This window comes from Ursus maritimus, unplaced genomic scaffold (genome assembly GCF_017311325.1).
Source record: "Ursus maritimus isolate PB19 unplaced genomic scaffold, ASM1731132v1 scaffold_2, whole genome shotgun sequence".
Classification (NCBI taxonomy): domain Eukaryota; kingdom Metazoa; phylum Chordata; class Mammalia; order Carnivora; family Ursidae; genus Ursus; species Ursus maritimus.
The window spans coordinates 1,476,772-1,499,132 of record NW_024424452.1 but is presented as its reverse complement, the minus strand read 5'-3'; the positions used below and the strand labels follow the sequence as shown (position 1 = coordinate 1,499,132).

The following is a 22,361-nucleotide window of genomic DNA, read 5'->3' as shown; positions in this document are numbered from 1 at the left end:
AGAAGACAAGGAGCGTCAGCCTCCCGGGGCACTCAGGGCTCTCCACGGAAGGTTCTGGAAGAGTCACAGTTGCTTGGAGAATTTGGGTTTTTCGGTGTATGGGTATCGTCTTGATTATTTTTTGTAGTCACATCTCTTCCCTTTAGATGAGACGCTAGTACTGCACAGAGCATTCCCGGCTGCTGACAACACGAGGTCCACAAGAAACAGACCACAGACGTCCTGGCTTAGGGCCGTGTTGACGCTGAGCCTCTCGGCAGCCCGACGAGGAAGCAAGTTCTGACCGGTTACGTAATTCCTCTTACAGGAAGCTGGTTTTGTGGAGGCGGTGTATGGGCAAAATGCTGAATTCGAGAAGAGCTGCCTCACGTGGGGACTTCTTGATGCCCCACCACAGATGCTGTAACTGATTTTAACCACATCCCCACAGTCCAGGGAGCGTCCCTCAGCCTGAGAAAGGAAGGAACGACCCCTGCCGCACGGGCACAAGCCCCGAGGACGGGAGGCGGAGGGACACCAGCCAGACACAGAAGGACACGCACAGGGACCCCACTCACACGAGGTCCCGGAGCCGTCAGACTCACAGACACACAGAGTAGACGGCAGGGCCAGCGCTGGGGGAGCGGGTGGGGGTCCATGCGTCACGGGAACAGGGTCTCCGTGTGGGGGATGGAAGGTTCTAGAGCCGGACGGGGGAACAGTGCCCCTGAACTGGACACTTAGAAATGGTTTGAGTGGTAAATTTTATGTGTATCTTACTGCAATGAAAAAAAACGTGGGTGGCTTTGTTGAGCACTTCCCGCCACGTGTGGCGCGGGGCCCTTGAGCAGGAGGGGCGAAGCGCCTGGTGTCCGTGGTGAGTGCTCAGGACGGTGGGCGCCGCGGTTCTCTGCCCTCGCGGGCCCGGTCCTGCCTCTGCCAGCTCGTCCTGCCTCTGCCGGCTCTTAGCAGCTTAGGCGGGCAGGACTCCGGCTGCGGCCGCCGTTGGCTCTCTCTGAAGGGGAGACCGTGACAGCCAGGGGCGCCCGACTTCAAGAGCTTCTGCTCGTCGGCCCAGCCAAGCGCGGCCATGCTGGCCCGCTCAGTGATGTTGCGGATGGCAGGTGGGCTGGTGTCCTGAGCAGCGGCCTCAGACCAGCAGGACGAGCACGTGCGGGAGGAGGCCTGTCCCTCCCCCTCCTCCCGGAAGCACAGCCCTGGGTGCTCAGGTGGGTGTCTGGTATCCCTGCCCTGATGTGATGAAGCTTCCGGAGGGCCCAGCCCCTGGACAGGAGCATTGGTGGGCTTGTTTGCTGGGCAGCTGAGCCAAGGTCCATCACAGTCAGTGGCCAGTCCTCCCCATTCACCTGCCTCTGCTGCCCCCCACCCAGAGTTTTGCCAATGCCAGTACTGGAGCAGCCCCTCTCTGGGGGGCCTGTAGGGTAGCCCCTGTAGCAGCAGCTGACTGCGTAGGTCCAGGGTCTGGGGGAGGGCGATGGCCGTCGTCCAGCTTTCCTAACTGGACAAGGTGTTTCCTGGCTCCTTGCAGACTGCTCACAAGCGTCTCAGGACAAGTCCCCTTTGGGAGAACTCTGGTGGAAATCAGGGTGGTGACCGTGTGCCGTCATTGCTGAGCTCACCATCCTCTGCTGATGAGAGCCTGAGGTCAGGGGCAGTGTAATGAGAGCACGCAGGCCGGCGAGGTGGCACGAGAGAGTCAAAGAGGCGTGTGCGTCAGGGAGAGGATGGCAGACGGGCGCACACACTGACGGTCTCTGCTGTCTCCACTCTCCTTGCCCCGATCCTCCCGACCTGAGTCAGGGCACTCACCCAGTGGCTGGCAGAGCTGGGGCCCAGCTCAGGCTGGCAGGACACGAGGGTCTTCCGGGTCTGCTGGGTCTGTCTAGTGGGGACCCTGTCACATCTGTATAGAAATCCCCAGAGGCCTCTGCTCTCCCCTCCCAGGGTCCGGCCACTGGACCGCTCCGTCTTCCACTGACCTGTCCCTTCTGCCACCACTTGTCCTGTCAGATGCACTTGATGGAAACCCAAGTTCAGCAGGGGGCTGTTTTGTCAGCATTTGCCTGCACATGAGCAGCTGTGGCAGGGACGGCACCAGAGCAGGCCCGTGAGGGTGGTCGTGGCGGTTCCCCAGGCTCTGCCCAGCCGGCCGGCCCTCCCGAGGCCCAGGGCCCCTAGAAAGCGAGGCCGCCGCGTTGGCGTGCTACAGTGGCCGGGTGTATAGTGCAAGGCTGCTGTCCTGAGTGGGCAGGGATCCCAGGATGTGACCTCAGGCTCTGACGTTCTCACGGCTTCTGAGCCTCTCTGGAGGGAGAATGGATGAGGCCGGTGCTGATGGCTGCCAGGGAGACCCCTGTCCTGTGCCCGCACCCCGCGTGCCGTGGTCTCTGCCCCTCTTTGCTTCAAGGGAGCAGGCCTACACCCGTGCTTCCCTGCCCCCCGGTTCGCCAACGGCTCTGGAAAGGTTTGGGTCCTGGGACACGTGGGCCCATGTGGAGACGTGGCCGTCTGGGCTGCGTCTGGCAGACGTGAGCGATACCCGTCAGGATTGGTTTTCACACCGGGGGTCCTGCTGGGCTGTAACTGTGTACTCAGGTTTCAGACTGCTTACATGTCCCCTCTCCCCATGTACTGGGGACGGCGGGCAGTAGCATCACCATCTGGGAGACCAGCAAACTGAGGTTCAGAGCAAGCGAGACTCGATCTCGTCTCAGAACTAGTACAGGGAAGTGCCACCTCCTGGGGTCTTCCTGGAACCTGGAGGAGGGGCTGCCGGCTAGCTAGGCCAGGCCTCTGTGGTCAGGGCCAAGGGAGCTCTGTGCCTGGCCCGTGTGGCCGAGCTGCTGGTAGTGCGGGCGCAGAGAGGGATGGGCACCCCTGCTCGTCTCCGGGAGGAGGGAAGCGTTGACGCCCTCGTGGCGTTGGTTGCCCGCCCTTCTGGAGCAACCCTGGAGCTCCCGGGTAGAGCCCTAGAGCCGAGGAGCCTTGTGTATGCAGCTTGCTCTGGTGCCCAAGGCCACCAGAGCCGTCCTTGCGGGTCCTGCCCCCCTGCTTCTTGGAAACATCACAGCTCCCCACCAGAGCTCCCGACCAGCACCACGGCATGGCCTCTGAGCTGGGGCTGGGCTCCGAGAGTCGGCACAGTGGCCTCGCTCCGGACATTGCACCTGAGGAAGACCAGCACCAGGCCTGGCTGGGCGAGGGTTCCCTCTGGGCCCCCCGTCCCTGATTGCCTTCCCCGGCCAGCACAGGACATAGCCTACCTTGCTCACCTTTGTCACTTGGCTGTTGGAGGACGGACCCATCCCGCTGCATTCTCTTGCACTGGGTTGCAAGTGGGCATGGTGGTTACCCAGAGGGTGGAATGAGAAAGGCCTTACCCCCGTGTCCTGGCCCAGGCAGGCCCTGCTCCCCCAGGCTCCGTCCTCCCTCTGCTGTGCTGCTGGAGTCGCCTGGGAGGGCCTTTGACCAGGGGCCCCAGGCCCCTCAGCGGCTTGCGTGGGTCGTCCCTTCAGGGCTGGCCATGTGGCGCTGGACACAATATGCACACAGACCCCTGTCATAAATCAGGACAGCCCATTGAGAGGCGGCAGCCTTGGACACAGAGAATGCCGGAGTGCCCAGCTCCTGAATCAGGCCTCTATCCTGAGGGACGAGGGGAAATGGAGGAGGCAAGGGCGAGGCCTGTGTGGTCCCCGGCCTCTTCCTTGGCTGTGTTGGCCCAGGGCCAGAGGGAGGCTTGTAGAGCACCTGTTGCCCCTCAGTGAAATATCTGTGGCTTGAGCGAGGGCCCCAGGGACCTGCCTCTGTGGCCACCAGCCCTGGGCCTCTCTCTCCTTCACCCCCCACCCCACATGACCAGTCCTGGACAGCTGCATGGGCCTCCAGTCCTCTCTGGGCCTCAGTGTCTCAATCTCTGAGCCAGGAGGCGGGCCAGTGGCTCACGGTGCTGGAGATCTTGGTGGGGTGGGGGGGAGGCTCAGCCTGTAGGGCTCTGTGTGACTCCTGCCACCACTCCCTACTGTCCACGTGCGGCTAGCATGCTGTCCCGTGGGCTCCCGCTCTGGGGGATGAGGACTGCTGAGTGCCCAAGGCTTCGGAGCCAGGGAGTGTCCCTGTGAGCAAGAACCCCTCTGGCTCCCCACTGCCCGTGAGGCAGAAGAACACAAGACCTGTGCCTTCGGGACCTGCCCAAGGTCACATAGCTCCTAAGCGCCAGGAGCTCCAGCCCTGGACTGTACAGAGCACGTCCACAGGCTGGGGTGCAGCAGCCAGCAGGGCTGGGGGCGCAAGGTCACAGCGGCAGGGCCTGGAGAGGGCTGCGCTCCCCATCTAGGAAGCCCGGACCTGCCCCTGAGACCTGGCGGGCACCCCTAGGCCCCCACTCTTCTCCCTGAGCCGTGCTGTCTTCAGCTGGGAGAGATATTGATTTAGCTTTGAGGCCGGGTGATTTATACATATGCATGAGGACCAGCACTTACTTAACCACGCTGTTAAATTCTCCCTGCATCCCTGCCTCTTCCAGCAGGGCCTGTTGGTATGCGCATCAGGCCCGGGTGGCAGGCGCCCTCCCTCCTGGGCCCTGGGCCGAGGGGCAGCCAGCTCCTTGCCTGGGCTGCCAGGGCCGCCATCCGCAGCACGTGCAGCCACGGGCCGGACGGGCTCCTGGGGCTTGTGCTCCGTGCAGGCCCGTGAGCACCGGGCCCGGAAGGTCCTCAGGGATGGCGGCCCCTGCCCTCGCTCTTCTGCAGGTGGGAAAGGGCCCACACGGGTTGGGGTGGAGGGGCCACAGACACTGCCCGCCACCCCTCTCCCCGCAAGACTCAGGACAAGGGCGCAGCAGGCCTGGATGCAGAGGGAAGTGGCCATTCCTCTGAGCTGGCACAGAGTCAGGGCGAAAGAAGAGAATCCGTGCCGTGGAGCCGAGGCAGGAGCCTCTGGGCTCTGGGGGGGATGAGCAGGGCACACACAGTGGCCCCGCCCGGCGCACGGCTGGTCTCCCCAAAGACGTGCGGCAGATGCCCCCCATGACCCCAGACACCCCATGTCCGGCCCTGGTCTTCTGCTTCGACTGGCTCGTTCTTTGGCAGAAGCACCAGCTCCCGCCGCGAGGGACACAGGCGTGTCGTGAGGAATCGCACCAGCACGTCTAAGGCAGCCCAGAACTTTTCCTTTCGAGACTCTTGTCAGTACCGCCAGCGTCTCAGCTGCGAATGGAATAAGGGGACATACCTTTAGCGCGTCACAGCCATTTGCCCCGTTCTTCCTCAGAGCCGCCTCCCGGCAGCACCTCTCAGCAGAGTTGCCCACTCTGTCCCATCTGTGCGGCGCGGACGTGTCAGCCCCCGATGGCGCGGCGCTCCTGCCCGTGGAACCACTCCTGGCTGAGGTGTTAGTGCTTATGCCCGGTCAGCTCCTGCGCCGCGCCCTGGGGGCCTGCCCTCCCCTCCGGGTGGGAGTTCATCAGCAAAGTCAAGGTTACACGAGGCGTGCTGCGGGGTCACTGGCTTCCCGCGGGTCCTTATGGGACGCTGGCTGCAGGCGAGGCAGTGGGTTCCCTTCACTGGTCTGGGGGATGGGACAAAGCCTTGTCCTCACGGGATCCCCGCCTGCTGGAACCATCGTGGAGCCCCTGCTCTTGGGGGCTGGACGTCCCGTGGCCAGCCGACCATGGGCGCCTGTGTCCCCCTCTGCTCCTGGGCTTCCCTGGTGTCCACCACACCATGCTCCCCACACAGAAGCAGAAGGACGGCCTCCTTGCACCAAGAGGGGGCAGCGAAGCAGGCAGAGCCCCATGGATGCACTGCTCAGCCTTGTGGTCCTGACACATGGCTCAGCCCCTGCCTGCCTAGTGACGGCTCTGTAGGCATGTGATGGGGAGAAGGATGGGGTCTGTGTGACATCCCAGGATGACCACGGTGCCCACGTCCAGTCTGGTGGGGCCCATGGGCGGCTGCCCTGGGAGCCAGTCCACTCCAGCCCCTGGAAGACAGCATCTGGTCACCTAGTCCATGCACTCCCCAATTCCACACCAGGACAGACTCCTGGGTGGCCCTGGTTGCACCCGCCAGCTTCTCTTCCCCTCTCCTCCTCCAGCCCTTCGCTTTCTGAGCCCAGTGTGGAAGGTTCCAGGCACTATGGCACACCCAGGCCCTCAGGGCATTGACGCCTCAGCTTGAGGACTCAGCCTGTGCACCCCACCCTCTGCTTCCTCCCCGCCAACCAGGCCTCGCTGCGACCGCTCTGGCGCCTGGCCAGTTGAGCAGCAGAGAGCGTGGCCAAGAAGCCGCTCCTGTTCTGCTGGGACCCAGGCTGGCCTGTGCCCCACCTTGCGGTCTCAGGTCTGGTCCGCATGTGCTAGGCACCCCAAAGCCCCCGCGTGCCAAAGATCCAGATGAAACAGACCTGAGCCAAGTGGCCTGGCTCCTGCTGGACGTCTCTAGGGAGGACAGCCAGAGGCACCAGACAACAGAGCTCCGCCCTTGGGATGGGGGCCTGGCAGTGTGCGGGGTCTCGGGCAGCCGCGGGGGGCTGCAGGAGCCCTGAGGGCCTGGGGTGGGGGAGGCTAAACACAGGAAGCTGGTCTGAGAACATGAGGTCAGGGAGCGTCCCTCGAGGGGGACCGTGGTGGTGAATTCTGACCGGCCGTGGAGGCACGGAGGCACAGGGGTGCCCTGGAGGCTTAGATGTTGGGGCCTGGCAGCCAGACGGGTGCATCCTGAGGCCCTGGAGACAGGCAGCGCCGCTGGTGGAAACAGGCAGCCTGTGGTTGCTGCAGTCAGGGTCCGGGCCCAGCTATTGGGCCCTGCACAGGACAGCTGAGGGGTGCCTGGCCAGACAGGTGCGCCCCCGGCTCCTCCAGCTGGCCCCAGGGTGACGCGGGAGTCGGGGGGCCTGCACCGCAGCCAGCATGCATTCCCTCACCAAGCCTGGAGCTGCTGTCCCATCTGGGCGCCAGCGCTCGGCCCCAGCGCTTTCCTTTCTTCTTGGTTTTTTTTTTTTTTTTTTTTTTAGAAACAGCTTTATGGGGATAGGATTTACATACTGCATACCTCATCCATTCGAGATGAAGAGCAGTTCCATGGTTTTGGTGGACTCACAGATGGCATACGACTCTCATCACCTCAGAAAGCCGTCCCGTGCCCTCCACTGTGGCTCTTCTGTCTCCTGCCCCGCGACAGCTCCCCCACCGCGGCAGCAGCACCGCCCCCCCCCCCGCGGCAGCCCCCACCGCCGCCTGCCTGCTACCTGCGGGGGGCTCTCTGTTCTGGACGTCTCGTTTGCGTGGAGTCCTGTCACAGGGTCCTCTGTGAGGGGCTGCTCTCAGCATCGTGTGTCCAAGGATCGCATGTGTTGTCGCGGGTGTCAGAGCTGGTAACAGTCCGCCATGTGGACACGCCACGTTTGGTTCACCCATTCACCAGCGGATGGATGTTTGGGTTCTTCCCGCCTTTCGTCTGCTATGAATAACAATGCTGCGAACGTTTCCTCGTAGACATCAATTTTATTTCTCTTGGGCAGACCCTGGTATGTAGGCTTGCTGGGCCGTACGGTGACCACACTTCACCACTCGAGGAGCTGTTACCATGGGAGCTGCGCCATTTTAAATCCACAGCAGTGGTCCGTGGGGCTCCGGCTCCTCCCCACCCTCGCCAATGCGCGTTACCTTGTGGGGACTTGGGCTTCCCCTTCCCTGATGAGCGATGACATCAGCTTTGGGCATCTTGTCACATACTTACTCATTTGTGTCTCCTCCTTGGAGAAGGATGTCGTCAGACCCACTTTTAATCTGTTACCTGGTCTTGTTGTCGCCACTGAGTCACCATCATGGGTATGAGTCACATACTCTATGTGTGGCTCACAGATATTTTCTCCATTTCTTCCCATTTCTTGATGGTGTCCTTCGAAACAAAGTTTTTCATTGTGATGACATCTGGTTTGTTTCTCTTCTTCTTTTCTTCTTTGTTTCTAGCATTCTGCCCAGGAATGTGCGGCTGAATCCAGTGTCACAGAGGCTTACACTCACGTTTTCTTCCGACAGTTGTAGTCTTAGCTCTCACTTAGGTGTTTGATTTTGAGTTCAGTTTTACATATGGTGTGAGGTAGGGGTCCAGCTTCACGCGTTTGCCTGTGGACGTCCTGTGGTCCCAGCAGTGTGAACTGAGGGACTGTTCTCCCCTCTTGAGTGGTCTTGCACCCTTGTAGAAAATCGTTGCTGTAGACACGAGGATCCCCTGTGAGCTCTCGATTCCCTTCCCGTGAGTTCACCGTCTTTCCCGGTGTCGGTATCGCTGGCACCTCATAGTGTAGGTAGGGGTCTTCCTGCTGTCCCCCCCTCAGGATTGCCGGCTTATCAGGATTCTCCTGAGCCCCTTGCAGTGCCATGTGACTTTGAGAAGCAGCTGGGACCCGGGTGATGCGGGATGAAGGGCACGTGCCCGCCAGCTGGGTGCGGTCTTTGTCTCACACATGCTGTCCTCCAGTCCGTGGGTGCTTATTTCCGTCTCTGATCCTTGCCAGCACTGTCTGCTCACACTGTTGTTTTCAGCGTGCTCTGGCTCGGCTCCGTGGGCTGGGGACAGGGCCCTGGGCCACCTCTCCTCCATCCCTGGCACCAGCCTTTGGGCCGGCCTCCATGCGGCCTGCCACATAGCCCGTAGCACGTCCCCATGGGGGGACCTTCCTCCCCCCACCCCTCCTCCCATCCCCTGCTTTCCTCCTCACATTCTTTCCACCCAAGGTCAGCAAACCAGAGCCCATGGGCCAGGTCCGGCGGGCCGCTTGTTTTGGCAAATAGAGTTCTCTTGAAACCTGGCAATGCCCGTGTGTCCACATGCATCTGTGGCTGCCCCCACACTACAGTGGCAGCAGTGGCTGTGCGGCCCACGAAACCTAAATATTTGCTTTCTGCCCACTTGCAGAAAGGATTGCTGGCCCACATAATAACCATCTCCAGAAAACAGGAGAGCAACCCACCAGACTCATCTCCCTGGACCAGTGCGCCTGAGGGAAGGAGCCTCGCCCACCCCAGCCTTCGGGGCCCCGAGCCTCTGTCCCCTGACCCGCTCTCTACCTGTTTGCCCTAAAATGAGGGTTCTGTGAAGGATGGAGCAGGGCATGTGCCCGACCCAGGGATTCTGTGCAGGGCACCTTGTCCCTCGTGCTGCCATGTGGGCCCTCAGCCCCCACAGCAGGGGGAGGGCCTGGGACTGCCCTCCCAGGGGTGGCACCTGTCCTTTACCCCAGCTGGCTGTGAGGCCTCCCACTTTCCAGCACAATCCGGACGGGGCAGGGGTCAGCGGCGCACTCTCCTGGCACTGTGGTGACCCAGGTCAGAGCGTAACCCCTCAGCCCGTTCTTGCTTTGCAGAATCCTGAAGGCATGGCCCCAGCGCCTCCCCAGGAGCCTGCCGCCCGCTGGGTGGGGACCAGGGTGCCCTTGGTGCTGCATCTTGTTTCTCCTCGAGAGGCAGCGTCCATTCCCTGTTGCTTTGTTATAAACACCCCAAAACGTAGTGGCTTAACACAGCAGCCACCTTGTTCTCGCTGGCGTCTGGGTGACTCCCTGCTGGTCTCCCCGGGCACTACTCCAGTGTTCAGCAGGCAGACTTGCAGGGAGGCTGGAAGAGCCAGCGCCTCTCGTGCGGCCGGCTGGCTTGGGGAGGCTGTGCCGGTGTCTGCGTGCAGCGTCCAGTGCATCAGAAGAGGGCAAGCCGGACGCGCACACAGACGTCGAGGCCCTGTGTCGACCTTGAGGCCAAGGGGGACTCCATGGGAAGGGCACAGGGCAGTGGGCACTGAGACCTGATCCAGAACCTTCCTGCTGCAGCTGCTTATCTGGAGAGGGGGCTCAGGCCTGCAGTGGGTCTTCATGCTTGGGAATGTCTCCCGAGGAGCAGCCTGCCCCAACTGTGGGGAGAGGGAGCAAGTTGTGCCCGTGGGCACATTTCTGTCACATGCTCGTGTTGGTCCGAGAAATGGGGTGCCCACGTTGGACACCAATCCTCAGGCAGGAGCAGAGCAGAGTCAGGGTGACGCCAGGAGACTGTGCCTTTAGGCTCCCTTGTCAGTTTGACCGTGAAGGGGAAAGAAGCCAGGTGGGCTAGGATGCCCAGGATTGATGGGCCACGGGCTGTGCTCTCAGGGCATGTGACGTCCTCACGGCCTGATTCTGCAGATCTTGCCTGGTTGGGGAGCTTGCTCCCTAAGACCCAGGGCTGGCAGGCTTGGCGCCACCTGCCCAGCCCCAAGCAGCACTTGGAGCTGTCTGGACAGCGGATGGCTGTGCTTGGCCGTCCCCAACCCCCTCTGCAAGCCCATCGGGGTGCAGAGTCCTCTCTCTCCAGCAGAGTCAGGGATGCAGCCCCGCCTGCCCCGCCGGCTCCTTGCGGCTCCACACAGGATGGAGGGAATGGGCAGAGGCCTGTCCCACACCTGGGGAGTGCGGCTGTGGCCCCCATGTCAGCTGACATGCCCAGGAGACCTTCTGTCTTCTTTACCCGGTGTCTGTGCTTCAGCCACTGCCCATGCGCTGAAGAAATGGTTCACGTCAGCACAGAACTTTACAGTCTACGAGGGACTACAATATATGTCAGTCTGTTGGTCCCCGACATTCCTGAGGGGTGGACCATCCACGTTCCCCAGGTGGGGGAGCTCAAGGCCGCGGCGAGCAGTGTGGCCAGCAGCAAACCTCACCCTGGTGCCGGCCGCAGGTACCCACGGGGGTCCTCTCCGTGACACAGGTGGCCCCCTGCAGGTGGAGGCCAGGCATGGGGCCTTGTTCGCTGGGCTCTGCAGCTAGCCTTTCTGGGCTCCCCGGGGAGGGCCAGGTCAGAGGTCATCCCAGCCGGGACACAGTGGCCGCTGACCACCGGCTGGGGTGGGTGGGGTCTTGCTTTCTATGGACAGAGTTGTGAGGAATGGGAGCCTTTGTAGCTCACCACAAACTGGGGAGATGCCTCTTTTTTTTTTTTTTTTTAAGATTTTATTTATTTATCTGACAGAGAGGCAGCGAGAGAGGGAGCACAAGCAGGGGGAGTGGGAGAGGGAGAAGCAGGGGGAGTGGGAGAGGGAGAAGCAGGCTTCCCGCCGAGCAGGGAGCCCGATGCGGAGCTTGATCCCAGAACGCTGGAATCATGACCTGAGCCGAAGGCAGATGCTTAACGAATGAGCCCCCCAGGCGCCCCGTGGGGAGATGACTTGGTGTAGCAGAATTGGCTTAGATGCCAACCCCAGAGAGCCATCCTTGCTGTGAACACCAGGGGCTGAGGCCTCCCCGTGCCTGGCCTGCTCATGTTGACCACTGTAGAGAGTGGGTCATTGGTCCTGACTCATCAGACCCTCATCAGACTACGGATTTCCCCTCTTGTCCCTCCCTCTGTCCCCTGCCATCTGGCTAAGCCCTGCTGGGATCCTGAAATCCCCTAGCATACTTTTTCTATACCTGCAGTTCGCCCTTGAGGGGAGGACCACCACAGAACGATAGGCCGCCCATCAGAACCCATGGTCCTGGGTGGGAGCGCTGGTTCTCCTTCCTGCCCACGTGTGTTTGGCGTCTCCACAACAGAGGAGGACACCCCAGGACCTCAATGTCCAGGCGCGGGTCCCCTGATTCACCCTGCACCTGCCTCCCTGCACAGCCCCCCCCCCCCAATGTGTCAGTGGTCGTGTCCTGCTCCAGCTGCCTGTTTGTGGCCGAGGGGAGGGAGTTGACCCTCTGGCTCAGCAGGGGTGGGTCCAGGCCCGAGGCCTGCCCGCCTGTGTGTGTTCTTACATTTTTGAGGGGTTGAAGGAAGACCAAAAGAAGAACAGCATTTGGGGACACTTGAGTGACAAGGGTCGGGTCTGTGTTTTTGCTTGGCTCATGGCTCGCTCCTGGGTGCCCAGCGCAGATGCAGAGTGGGCTGGCGGATGGAGGCATGTGACCGTGAAGCCTGCACTCCCTCCCTGAGTGCCGCCCCCTCCTCCAAGCCCACAGAGGCCCAGAAAGCAAGCTGCCAGCCCGTCTGCCGCCCCTGGGCCTCTGCCCTGCTGCACGGGGCCGATGGAGTCCACACATCCGGTGATCTTTCCCAGACGTCACATTGGAGGGACTCCCGCCGCCTTCCAGCCCGCGAGCCTGTGACTCAGCTGGAGCTACAGGGTGTCTCTCTTCTTTGGGGTTTTTACAAGGTTCTCAGAAACCCTCGTGGAGCCCCTAGTCCTCCGCGCTCAGTGCCTTCCCCAACAGGCTCCTCGGGGCCCTGGGCCCCCACCGGGCTGCCACACCCTGCCCTCTGCTGGCCGCAGGTGAGACCCCCCCCACCCCAAGCTGGCACAGGGTCATCAGGGTCTCAGAGGCAGATCCCACAGGTGGCAGAGGCCCAGCAGCAGTGGGGCAGCGGTCTCCATGCCCCTTCCCCTTGGGGTTCTCTGACTTTCATACATGTGTGTAAGTCTGTTCAGTGCCCATCTGTGTGTGTATGCGTGTGTATCTGTAGGAGTATGTGTGTGCATCCCTCTGGGTGTGGGCAGCGTGTGTGTGTCTGGGTGCACACGTATGTACGTGTACCTGTCTGCACACACATGTGTATCTGTTCGTGTGTGTGCCTGTGTTCCTGCCCCCACTCCCGAGCGTGAGTGAACTCCGGTTCCGGTGCTGTCTGGACTGTCCTTGTGACCAGGTGCACCTTTCCATCACGGCCGCGGGGCAGGACACCAGAAGCGAGTTTCCTCTAACTGACCGCGCTGGTAACCAGCATCCGGAGCCCCCGTGCCGGCCCCTCCTGCCCTCCACGGCACAAAGCAGTGTGGCCTGCTGCCGTGGGATGTGCCGTCGGGACTTATGGCATGTGCTCCGCCGTGTCTGACGTGTGCTGTTCCGTGTTGTTTGTGATGCTCATTCTCCCAGACGGACGGTCTTCCACGTGGGGAACGCACACTGCGTTTGATGGGCGTGGACCGCGGGACCAGGCCCTGTCGGTGCCTGAATCCATCTGTGCGAGGCCCAGGTTTCCGGGCATAGGACGTGCACCTGCTCTCCTCGAGCAGACACAATGCCAAGTGGCGTTCTCAGGGCGGCTGTGTCAGTGCCCCTTCTCAGCAGTGCCAGCTCTGGCCGCTCATACCCTTGGTGCTTGGTGTTTCCCGTCTGCTCGGTGCTGGCCAGGCGTCTGGGGAGGAGCGCAGGGTATCTTGCTGCCGTTTTAATCGGTACCTCTCGGACGATTACTTTGCGCTCATTTCATGCTTTGTTGGCCCTGCGGGCATTTGCGCGAAGCGTTCGCATTTTTTGCCCACTTTAAAACTTGCATCGTCTGATTTTGCCTTGCTTGTTTGTGTGAGCTCTCTAGGGATTCTGGGCGTGAGTCCTGTGTCAGGTTTCCGTATGTCACGTGTCCGCCTCTGCCTGTCGCCTTCTCGCTCTGAGTCCAGCGTGCTTGTGCTCACGTGTGGCCGGCACCTTGGAACCTGTTTCAGGAAAACCTGTCTACTCCAAGGTCACGATGTCCTTTTTCATTTTCTTCTAACGCTGTTTTGTTTACCTTCTGTTTGTAGGTTTGCCCTCCCTCCAGAGTCGGGGTTTGTGTGTGCGGTGGGGTCAGGGCGACTGGGGCATCCTGTCGCCCCCCCATACCATTTACTGGGGAGACGACCTTTCCCCCGGTCTCCCATCTGTCCTTGCGTCAGCGGCTCCCAGTCATCACCACAGAGACTCCTGCATCATGGCGTCTGCCAGGTGGCCCCGCAGCCATGCTCCCCTGCCGCAGGCTGAGGGGCTCACCCGGGCCCTGGTCAGGTCTGAGATTCCAGGTCATTCCGCACATGCTTACTGAGCACTGCATGGAGGCCGGGCCTCACTCACTCTCCGTCTCTGCGTCACTCACTTTGTTTTTCCTGGGGTGGACGGGCCTCTTCCAGGCCGGGAGGGCGGAGGTGGACACGTGGTAGACAGTTAGTGAGGACTTCTTCTTCCAGCTGTAGCCTCAGGAAGGAGGAGGCTTCTTTCCCAGCCTTTCCTGGCTACTGAGGACAATGGCCTCGCCCTGTCGCAGGCCCCCATCACGCTGGTTTCTGGGGTCAGGCAGAGGGGGTTCCGCGTGGGCCCGAGTGGGCTGGTGTCCGCTCAGCAGGGTGGGGGCCTGCCCCTTCACGGGAGGCAGCTGCCAGGCAGGCAGGAGCAGCGGGAGGGGCCTACTGGCTGAGGAGGGGTCTCCTGTGGGGCGTCCATGGGCACAGGGGCCCCAGCACAGGCAGGTGAATGAAGCAGCAGGAAAGCTGGACACGGTTACTTGAACCCCTGTGTCCTCACGGAACCGGGACATGACTGCTCATAGCGGCTTATCCATAATTGCCAAAACCAGAAGTGACCCAGGTGCCCCTCGGAAGTGAGCAGACCCACAAACTGGTGCATCCACAAGAGGGAATGTTACTCAGCACTAAAAAGAAATGAGCTAGCAAGCCAGCAAAGGGGGGGGAGCCTTCCGTGCATAGCGCTAAGTGAAAGAAGCCTGTTTGAAAAGGCTCCAGCTAGCCCTGTTCTGGAAAAGCCAGAACCGCGGAGGCCGTGAGTGTGGGGCTGGGACACATGCCTGTGCGTTTGTCAGCACCCAGTGAATCTGACCACACGGCAACCGTCGATGTGTGCGTCACTGTGACGTCATCCGTGAGGCCACGGCCCAAGCTGGACTCCTGAGTGTGACAGACCAACCTTCCAGTGCTCGGAACAGCGCCCCGAAGCGGGACAGGGGCTGATCTCGGTGCCTGGGAAGCAGAGATGCCGAACTGTGTTGGGGGGTGGGCGGCTCGGGCAGCAGGGGAGGGGCTGGGCTGGGCCACGTCCTGGCGGGGTGTGGAGGTAGCCGTCCATGTGAATGCGTGTTCAGTGTGAAAGACACAGGCAGCTGCATTTGCCAGTGTTTGTAGACTCAGCTGAGCGAGGTCCACGTCCACCCTGGTAAGCCGTTGACAGCCCTCGGCTATCAGTAACAGGGACATGGGGCACGGCCACGTGGGGACTCTGAGCACTCTTCTCAGTCTTTCTTTAAGTCCTGTGTTGTTTTTTTCCATCTATGGACCTTGAGACAGCAGGGAGCATGGGAGCAAGGCCCCCAGGCGTGAGAATATTTGCCGATGGAGTGTTTTGAGTGTTCGAGATGCTCCTCCTGTTAGCTTTTACAACTGTTGTGTGGGAAGATGGAGAAGCACTCGGGTAGTCCCGAGCACCTGCAGCGTTCTGAAGGGCTGTGTCGCGGGTTTTTCCGTGTTTTCTCACCCAGCTATTCCTTACCACTTCTTGTGGCGGGTAACGGCACCATCATGGCTTATTGGTCAGGACGTAGAGGCCTGGGGGGGGGGGGGGGCGGCAGTCCCTGCCCTCACGCTCCGCTGTTGAGGCCCCGCGTCGAGCACCAAAGCCTCGCGGCTCCGGTCCAGGCCGTGCTGACCTTCCCTGTGGTCCTGCAGGGCAGCTACGACCAGAGCAGAACCAAAGTGCTGCACATGAGCGTGAACCCGGCCAGCGCGGCCAAGCAGCGGCTCCGTGAGGACCAGGCCCGGCTGCAGGAGGAGTGCAAGCAGCTGCGGGAGCTCGTGCACGCCCTGGAGCGAGGTGGCCCCATCCCTGCCGACCTGGAGGCCGTCGCGAGTCTGCCTTCGTCCAAGGAGCTGACAGGTAGGTCCCTCACCCCTGCGTCCGTCAGCCATCCTGTGGGCAGGGGGCCGCGGGAGGGCCTGGGCCCGAGCACCTCACGGGCTGCAGGTCACGGCAGGAAGGGACTCCGGTAGCAGTGGGGAAGCAAGTAGCTGAACTCTTTCCAGTCCCCCTCACGCAGATTAATGCTATTTTTCAGTGTATACGTGTCCCATTAATCATGAGTAGATCCGACACTCCTTGGAAATGGGGACCATCTTTCACGGGTCTAAGTACCTTTCATAGAGCCCAGAGTGCTGGTGCAGAGGTCAGCAGCGGTGCAGGGTGAGCCCGGACTTGGGAAGCTGCCTTTTCTAACGTGGGCCGCACCCACACCGTGCAGCTCCGCAAATCAGGGTGACCCCCCTGAGCCCACAGCTCGTCACCGCCGGCTCAGGAAGGTGACCCTCCTGTTCCCACCAAGTCCCGCGGGTGCAGAGAAAAGCGGCCCACCAGCAAAGGGGGGAGTGTCTGGGAGCCCCAGCTTGCCCGGGGTCACCGTACGCGGTGAGGGTCACCGTACGCGGTGAGGGTCACCGTACGCGGTGAGGGTCACCGTACGCGGTGAGGGTCACCGTACGCGGTGAGGGTCACCGTACGCGGTGAGGGTCACCGTACGCGGTGAGGGTCACCGTACGCGGTGAGGGTCACCGTACGCGGTGAGGGTCACCGTACGCGGTGAGGGTCACCGTACGCGGTGAGGGTCACCGTACGCGGTGAGGGTCACCGTACGCGGTGAGGGTCACCGTACGCGGTGAGGGTCACCGTACGCGGTGAGGGTCACCGTACGCGGTGAGGGTCACCGTACGCGGTGAGGGTCACCGTACGCGGTGAGGGTCACCGTACGCGGTGAGGGTCACCGTACGCGGTGAGGGTCACCGTACGCGGTGAGGGTCACCGTACGCGGTGAGGGTCACCGTACGCGGTGAGGGTCACCGTACGCGGTGAGGGTCACCGTACGCGGTGAGGGTCACCGTACGCGGTGAGGGTCACCGTACGCGGTGAGGGTCACCGTACGCGGTGAGGGTCACCGTACGCGGTGAGGGTCACCGTACGCGGTGAGGGTCACCGTACGCGGTGAGGGTCACCGTACGCGGTGAGGGTCACCGTACGCGGTGAGGGTCACCGTACGCGGTGAGGGTCACCGTACGCGGTGAGGGTCACCGTACGCGGTGAGGGTCACCGTACGCGGTGAGGGTCACCGTACGCGGTGAGGGTCACCGTACGCGGTGAGGGTCACCGTACGCGGTGAGGGTCACCGTACGCGGTGAGGGTCACCGTACGCGGTGAGGGTCACCGTACGCGGTGAGGGTCACCGTACGCGGTGAGGGTCACCGTGGTGAGGGCCATGTGCAGAAGCCAGCCTCTCAGCGCACGGAGCATGGCCGGGAGGGGGGCACTTCCCACCATGGCTCTGGCGAGGTCGCTGAGCCGTCAGTGTTGCAGGGTGAGGCAGCTGTTTCCTTGACATTTCTCTGTGCGTTTCCGAGTTGGTCTTCCTGTGTGAAGCTCCTGCCGACCTCCTTCTCAGGCGGGTCATCTCGCCCCCGTGGAGGCGGCGGGGCACTAGCCGCCACCTTGTCCCCCTCAGCTGTGCCGAGCCCTGCCTAAAACTTGTTCTCCACGTGTCTTCTTGGTCGGGGGTCTTGGATGCAGCTCCCTGTCCCGTCTGCCTTTGTCGTCAGCCTGACCTGGGCTGAGCTGGCGGGCACACCTTGGGAGGTCTGGGGGTTTTATTTTTTGATTTTCAAGGGAGATGTAAACCCACAGAGAGGCGCTGCTGTAGCAAACTTGGAATCGGCAAAGTTGGTGGGTGGGTGGTTGAAGCGTGAGCAGCGGTGGAGCCGAGAGCCTGTCTGAGCGGTGCCCCTGGAGCCCCCAAGGCCAGAGGTGGTGGCGGGTGGCCCCGGGGCAGGAGGATTAAGGGCGCTTGCCGGAGGGTGTAATTACAAGGCATCGGCCCCAGATCTTCCACCCAACACCGTGCAGTAGGCAGTGGCCTCTCCCCCAGCAAAAACGAAGAGAGGAAACAGAAAACCAAGGTTATCCTCTTAGAGCCTGACTCCCAAAGAGCAGGCCCCGCAGTGGCAGGGCCTCCCCAGGAGCTTGTTCGGGACCCAGGATGTCGGGCTCCGTGTAGGGCCTGCTGGGTCAGACACGCCTGCAGCCCTCAGACGGTCCCCGGACGGGAACGCCTAGGCGAACACAGAGGCGGTGCACATGGGTGCCAGGACCCCCACCTCAGCCCACCCCACTCTCCCTTCAGCCACCACAACCCCCTCCGGATGGGCTCCTGTCGCAGAGGCAGACACTGGAGGCCCTGCCAGCCACACTTACCCCAGCAGGACCTGTGGGGCCCTCTGCTCACTGTGAGCAGAGGCCCAGCACTATCGGGCCCTCAGGGCGAGAACAGCACAAGTGGGAAGAGAAAGCCTCCGGGGATCATACAGGATGTCTCCAGAGAGGAGGAAGTATGTGTTGCTTTACTTTGAAAAATATTTTCAAAGAGGAAACACATCAACTTTTAGAAGTTAAAAACAGCAAAAGTGAAATGAAAGTCTAAACAGAAGACTTATAAAATTGGAGGAGTGTATGTGAACAGGAAAGCAGAAGGCCGGATGAAGGCAGGAGAGGCATGGGGCGCCCAGGAGAGGGCGGGGGTCCAGGGGACTCCCGGCGGGCCGGAGGGAGGCGCTCCACACTGGGATGTGTCGTCGTGGGACTTACAAATGCAGGAGTGAGGGGACCTGTCGCGTCCTGGAAAGGGAGAAACAGGCCGCTCTGTTCTCTACTGCAGCCTGGGGAGCAAGAAAGCTGCCGGGGGCCGGACTCCCAGTGCCCGAGGACCAGACGGCGGCTCACAGCCAGCCCCATGCTCAGGCCCGTCAGGGAGGAATTCAGTTCTGTTTCCAAGGTTTGATGTCTGGAAAACCCTACCTCAACGTTCCCTCTCACGAAGCCCGTGAGGATGCACGCCCATGAAATGAGGGCAGGAACCCGGGAGCAAGACGTGGATACAGGAAGCCCGAGCGCCAGACCTGGAGAGATGAGGACCCAGGACAGCTGCCCCAGGAGCAGCTGGAGCAAGTTGAGACTGGTCAGAAGGTTCTAGAACCGCTTCAGACAGATGAGGTCTCAGAGTGTAAGGTGTCCAGTGTTTTGAGAGATGGTGTGGACCAAAGCTTTCCTCACCTGTGTGCTGGACTCCCAGCTGGTGGTTCCCACCACACAGGGTACCTCAACGTGGGCACCCGCTAGGGAGGTTCGCCGAGTCGGTCATGAGTACCCAGGAAACAGAGCCACTGAAAAAACAGGACCGTCCCCAGCTGCAGGGGAAGCAGAAAGTGTGGGGGAGAATGTCCTGGTCTCCTGCCCGGCCCGGCTCGAGTGGCTGCCGTTAGGACAGCGTGGGGTCCAGATGCAAGTGACTCAGGGCATGGTGTCCCGGGAGAAGGCCGAGATCGGTAGGCACTGCCTCAGCGGTCTGACCCAGGAGTGCTGACGCCATCGTGGTTCCTCCGCAAGGAGTGAGTACCAAAGTAACCAGCCAGTGGGTGCAGCCGATGCCCCGAAGAAGTGGGAGACGTCCTTGACCCTCTGCTGGACTCTCGAGTACTCTCTAAGACCTACCTGTGCGGCAGAGTTGGCATAAAAACAAAGCCTAGAGTTTCAGACGTGTGCGCAAGTCAGGCTCGTGAAGGCCGGTGAGTGCCGGCCCCACCGAGCACGAGGCTGGTCCGCGGAGACAGAGGCCAGGTCCTCAGGGAGGGGCCCTGCTCAGGGCTCGGGGTGGCCACAGGGCTGCTGCGGTGGGAGGCATGGCTAGAGCCACCTCTCCGGTGAGCTCCAGGGGAGCGGGGGCTCTGAGAACCGCTGAGTTTGCGGTCTGTGGTTGCCCACGGCCTCATGCCAGGCATTTGTCTCGTGTTTGCGGGAGAGGGGGGTGAGGCCCCAGCCCCAGGCAGCTGCCCCAGCCCTGCGGGAGCGTGTGAGGACAGCCAGGTGCCTCGCGGATGGCGCTTAAGCCCACAGGCGGACAGTTGGCCACTGCTGCTGGATGGAGGTGGGCGCGCAGACGGAGCCTGGGGCTTAGAGGGCCTCCGTGGAGGCCGTGTTTGTTTCTGCCTGCAAGGCTCCAGCTCGACAGCAAACACACCCTCCCCTGAGCCTCCCGCACCGTCTGCAGTGCTCGCGGCTGCCGCAGCGCAGGGCCCATGACCTCCCGCCAGTCGCAGAAGCCTCAGCACTTGCAGGCCCCTGGCCAGGGTGTCTGGGTACCCTGAAATATACCTCCCAGCCGCCCGCAGATGCCCCCCACCTTGCCACCCTCCGCCCTGGATCTCGCAGGCCAGCCTGCCCTGCCACCTCTGAGCGGGCAGCTCCCCCCTGCCCAGGCCTGCGGCTATGCGGACCGGTGCTGCTGGGAGAAGCCAGGCTTGCTCTGGTCTGGGCTAGAGCGGACGGCCAGACAGGAGGCAGAAAACACATGCGGGGGCCCCCAGACCGACAATGGACCTTGTAGGAATGGGACCAGTTCCCTGACGACAGTCCAGACAGGCTCCCATCTGCTGTGCACAGGACACCTCCTCGAGCTGGCCTTGCAGAATGGCCCCCAAGCTCACCGCGGGTGTGCACGGCCCTCAGATGGAGCGGGTGCTCCGTGGCAGGCGGCTGGACTGGCGGCGGGGGCCCGGCCCCCTGAGGAGAGCAGCTTTGCTGAACGGGAGGAGAAGGACCCGCCGGGGTAGCCGGGACGGGGGAAGGGGCGCAACCGCCAGCCCTTGCTAACTGAGCTCTCAGGGCTCGGGGGAGCTGGTCTGAGATTCTTGTGGGTCTTTGGCAAAGGAATTGCCGAACGACCCCTATGAGGGCCCAGCCCCCTGCGTTGGTGGGAACCTAAGTCCTCAGCCTCCCCCAGCTGGCTTTGGGCTCCTCACAGGGCCCCCTGCAATACCCAGCTAGGCCAGGGAGATTATTAATTGCAGCTTAATCAGGTAATACATTAATATTAAAATAACTGAGTCTTATCAGCAACACAGTGAAGGTGATCCAGTTTGTTGCTGCCTGGCTGTGTGGGTGCCGCTGATCCCAAGGTGTCCCTGAGTAGGGGAGGGTGGTGGGGTGCAGGGCTCCTCGCCGGAACCCAGCTGCTGTGTCCGGGGAGGCAGACTGGGGCACAAACAGCAGGCTGCTTCTTGCCTCAGCCACTCCGTCCTCTCTGCGGGCTTACGGCTTCCCAGCTTCAGCCGGCCTGGCTCAGCTGGCGGGGAGCGGCAAGGCCACGGGTCGTGAGCCAGAGAGGTGCCGTCTGGCTGCTAGGCGTGGTGGGGTGGCTCCACAAGCACGGGCCGTCTGAATTTCTGCCGCCCACGTGCTCTCCGGCAAGGCAGTCACCCCAGGCTTCCACTGGCTGTCACATATGTGAGGGTACGGTGCTATCGCGGAGGAGATGGGGCGACTCGCTGTGGCCCCCGAGGCAGGGGCACTCTCCCGTTAGCCAGCAACACTGGCCACCTGCTGCCTGCCGGACCCACAGGTGTCAGCGGGGCCTGTCCCTGCCCTTAGGACAGAGTGAGGGAGGAGCTGTGGGAGTCAGGGGCCTCAGAGCAGGCCCTGGTGTAGAGAGACAAGGGAGGGGGCAGACTGTGGCGGCTGGACAGCTTGCCTGGGCCAGGGCAGGGGCTCAGGCTGGGCTTTGTGGGCCGAATAGGAGGGGAGAAGGGCTGCTGTTCCAGGCAGGGGTCCCCTGAGCTTGTCCCCTGCCCCCACCACGTGTGCCCAACCCTGTGTGGGGCCGCAGCGAGTGCTCCCCTTGCATGCTGCCAGCCAGGAATGCACAATCGGGTGGGGAAAGAAGACCAACGTGCCCAGAGAATCCAGGGAGCAACATAGGGTCTCTTGAGCCACCTTGGACCCCCACCCCAGATGAGCTCTCCCATTGTCCCCCAGGGGCGGGCACTGGAAGCTGCAGGAAGGTCCCGGTCTGGGGCTTTCCTGACCTACCCGCCCTGCAGAACAGCCTTCACTCCCCAGGCCTGGCAGCAGGTGGGAAGGGAGGGGTGGCCTGGGTCTTTGAAGCCGCTGGCCTGTCCCTGAGTGCACACACTTGGGGTGGATCTGAAAAGCACCACAGAGGCTTTAAAACAGAACAGACGTCGAACCCGCGCTTCCAGAACGGGGTCAGGCGCACCCAGATACACCGATATCAAACTGCCGGAGACAGGAAACCACCACACAGGTGCTTGTGGGAGCAGTAGCCCGTTTTCTCGGGGCACGTTCTTGGTGGGGAACGGCTGGGTCCCTGGTCAGCACGTGGTTGGCTTCCTAAAAACTGGCCCCTGTCCCACAGTGTCCACACGTGGCCTGTGGCTGTGTGCCCGCGGGCGCCGCTGCTGCGGGGGTGATTGTCCTGTGTGCACGCGTGTGCGTGCTTGTGTGTGTGCGTGCGTGCACATGTGTGTGCGCTCGCGTGTGTGCTTATGTGTGCGTGCGTACATGTGTGTGCTTGTGTGTTCACGTGTGTACGCGTGTGTGTGTGGTGCAGCACGTCACGTCCCACCTGGCGCTTCCCCGTGTCTGAAGATGAGCGCCTGCAGCGCCCTGGGCCGTCCCTGCGTCCCCTGGGGTAGGTCTGTGTTCCAGTTTCCCCCTTATTGGATTGTTTTCTTTGTATTGAGTTCAGGGAGTTTCAT

General features: G+C 62.0%; 1 protein-coding gene across 1 annotated transcript in view; it reads left to right on the top strand.

The window, feature by feature from the left end:
- MAD1L1 (mitotic arrest deficient 1 like 1) overlaps nt 1–22,361 on the top strand; it is a 346,750-nt gene that overhangs the window by 250,827 nt on the left and 73,562 nt on the right. Inside the window, exon 16 of the mRNA XM_040634676.1 lies at nt 15,444–15,651. Within this exon, the coding sequence (XP_040490610.1) occupies nt 15,444–15,651 (208 nt within the window). The remainder of the gene's footprint in view (nt 1–15,443; nt 15,652–22,361) is intronic.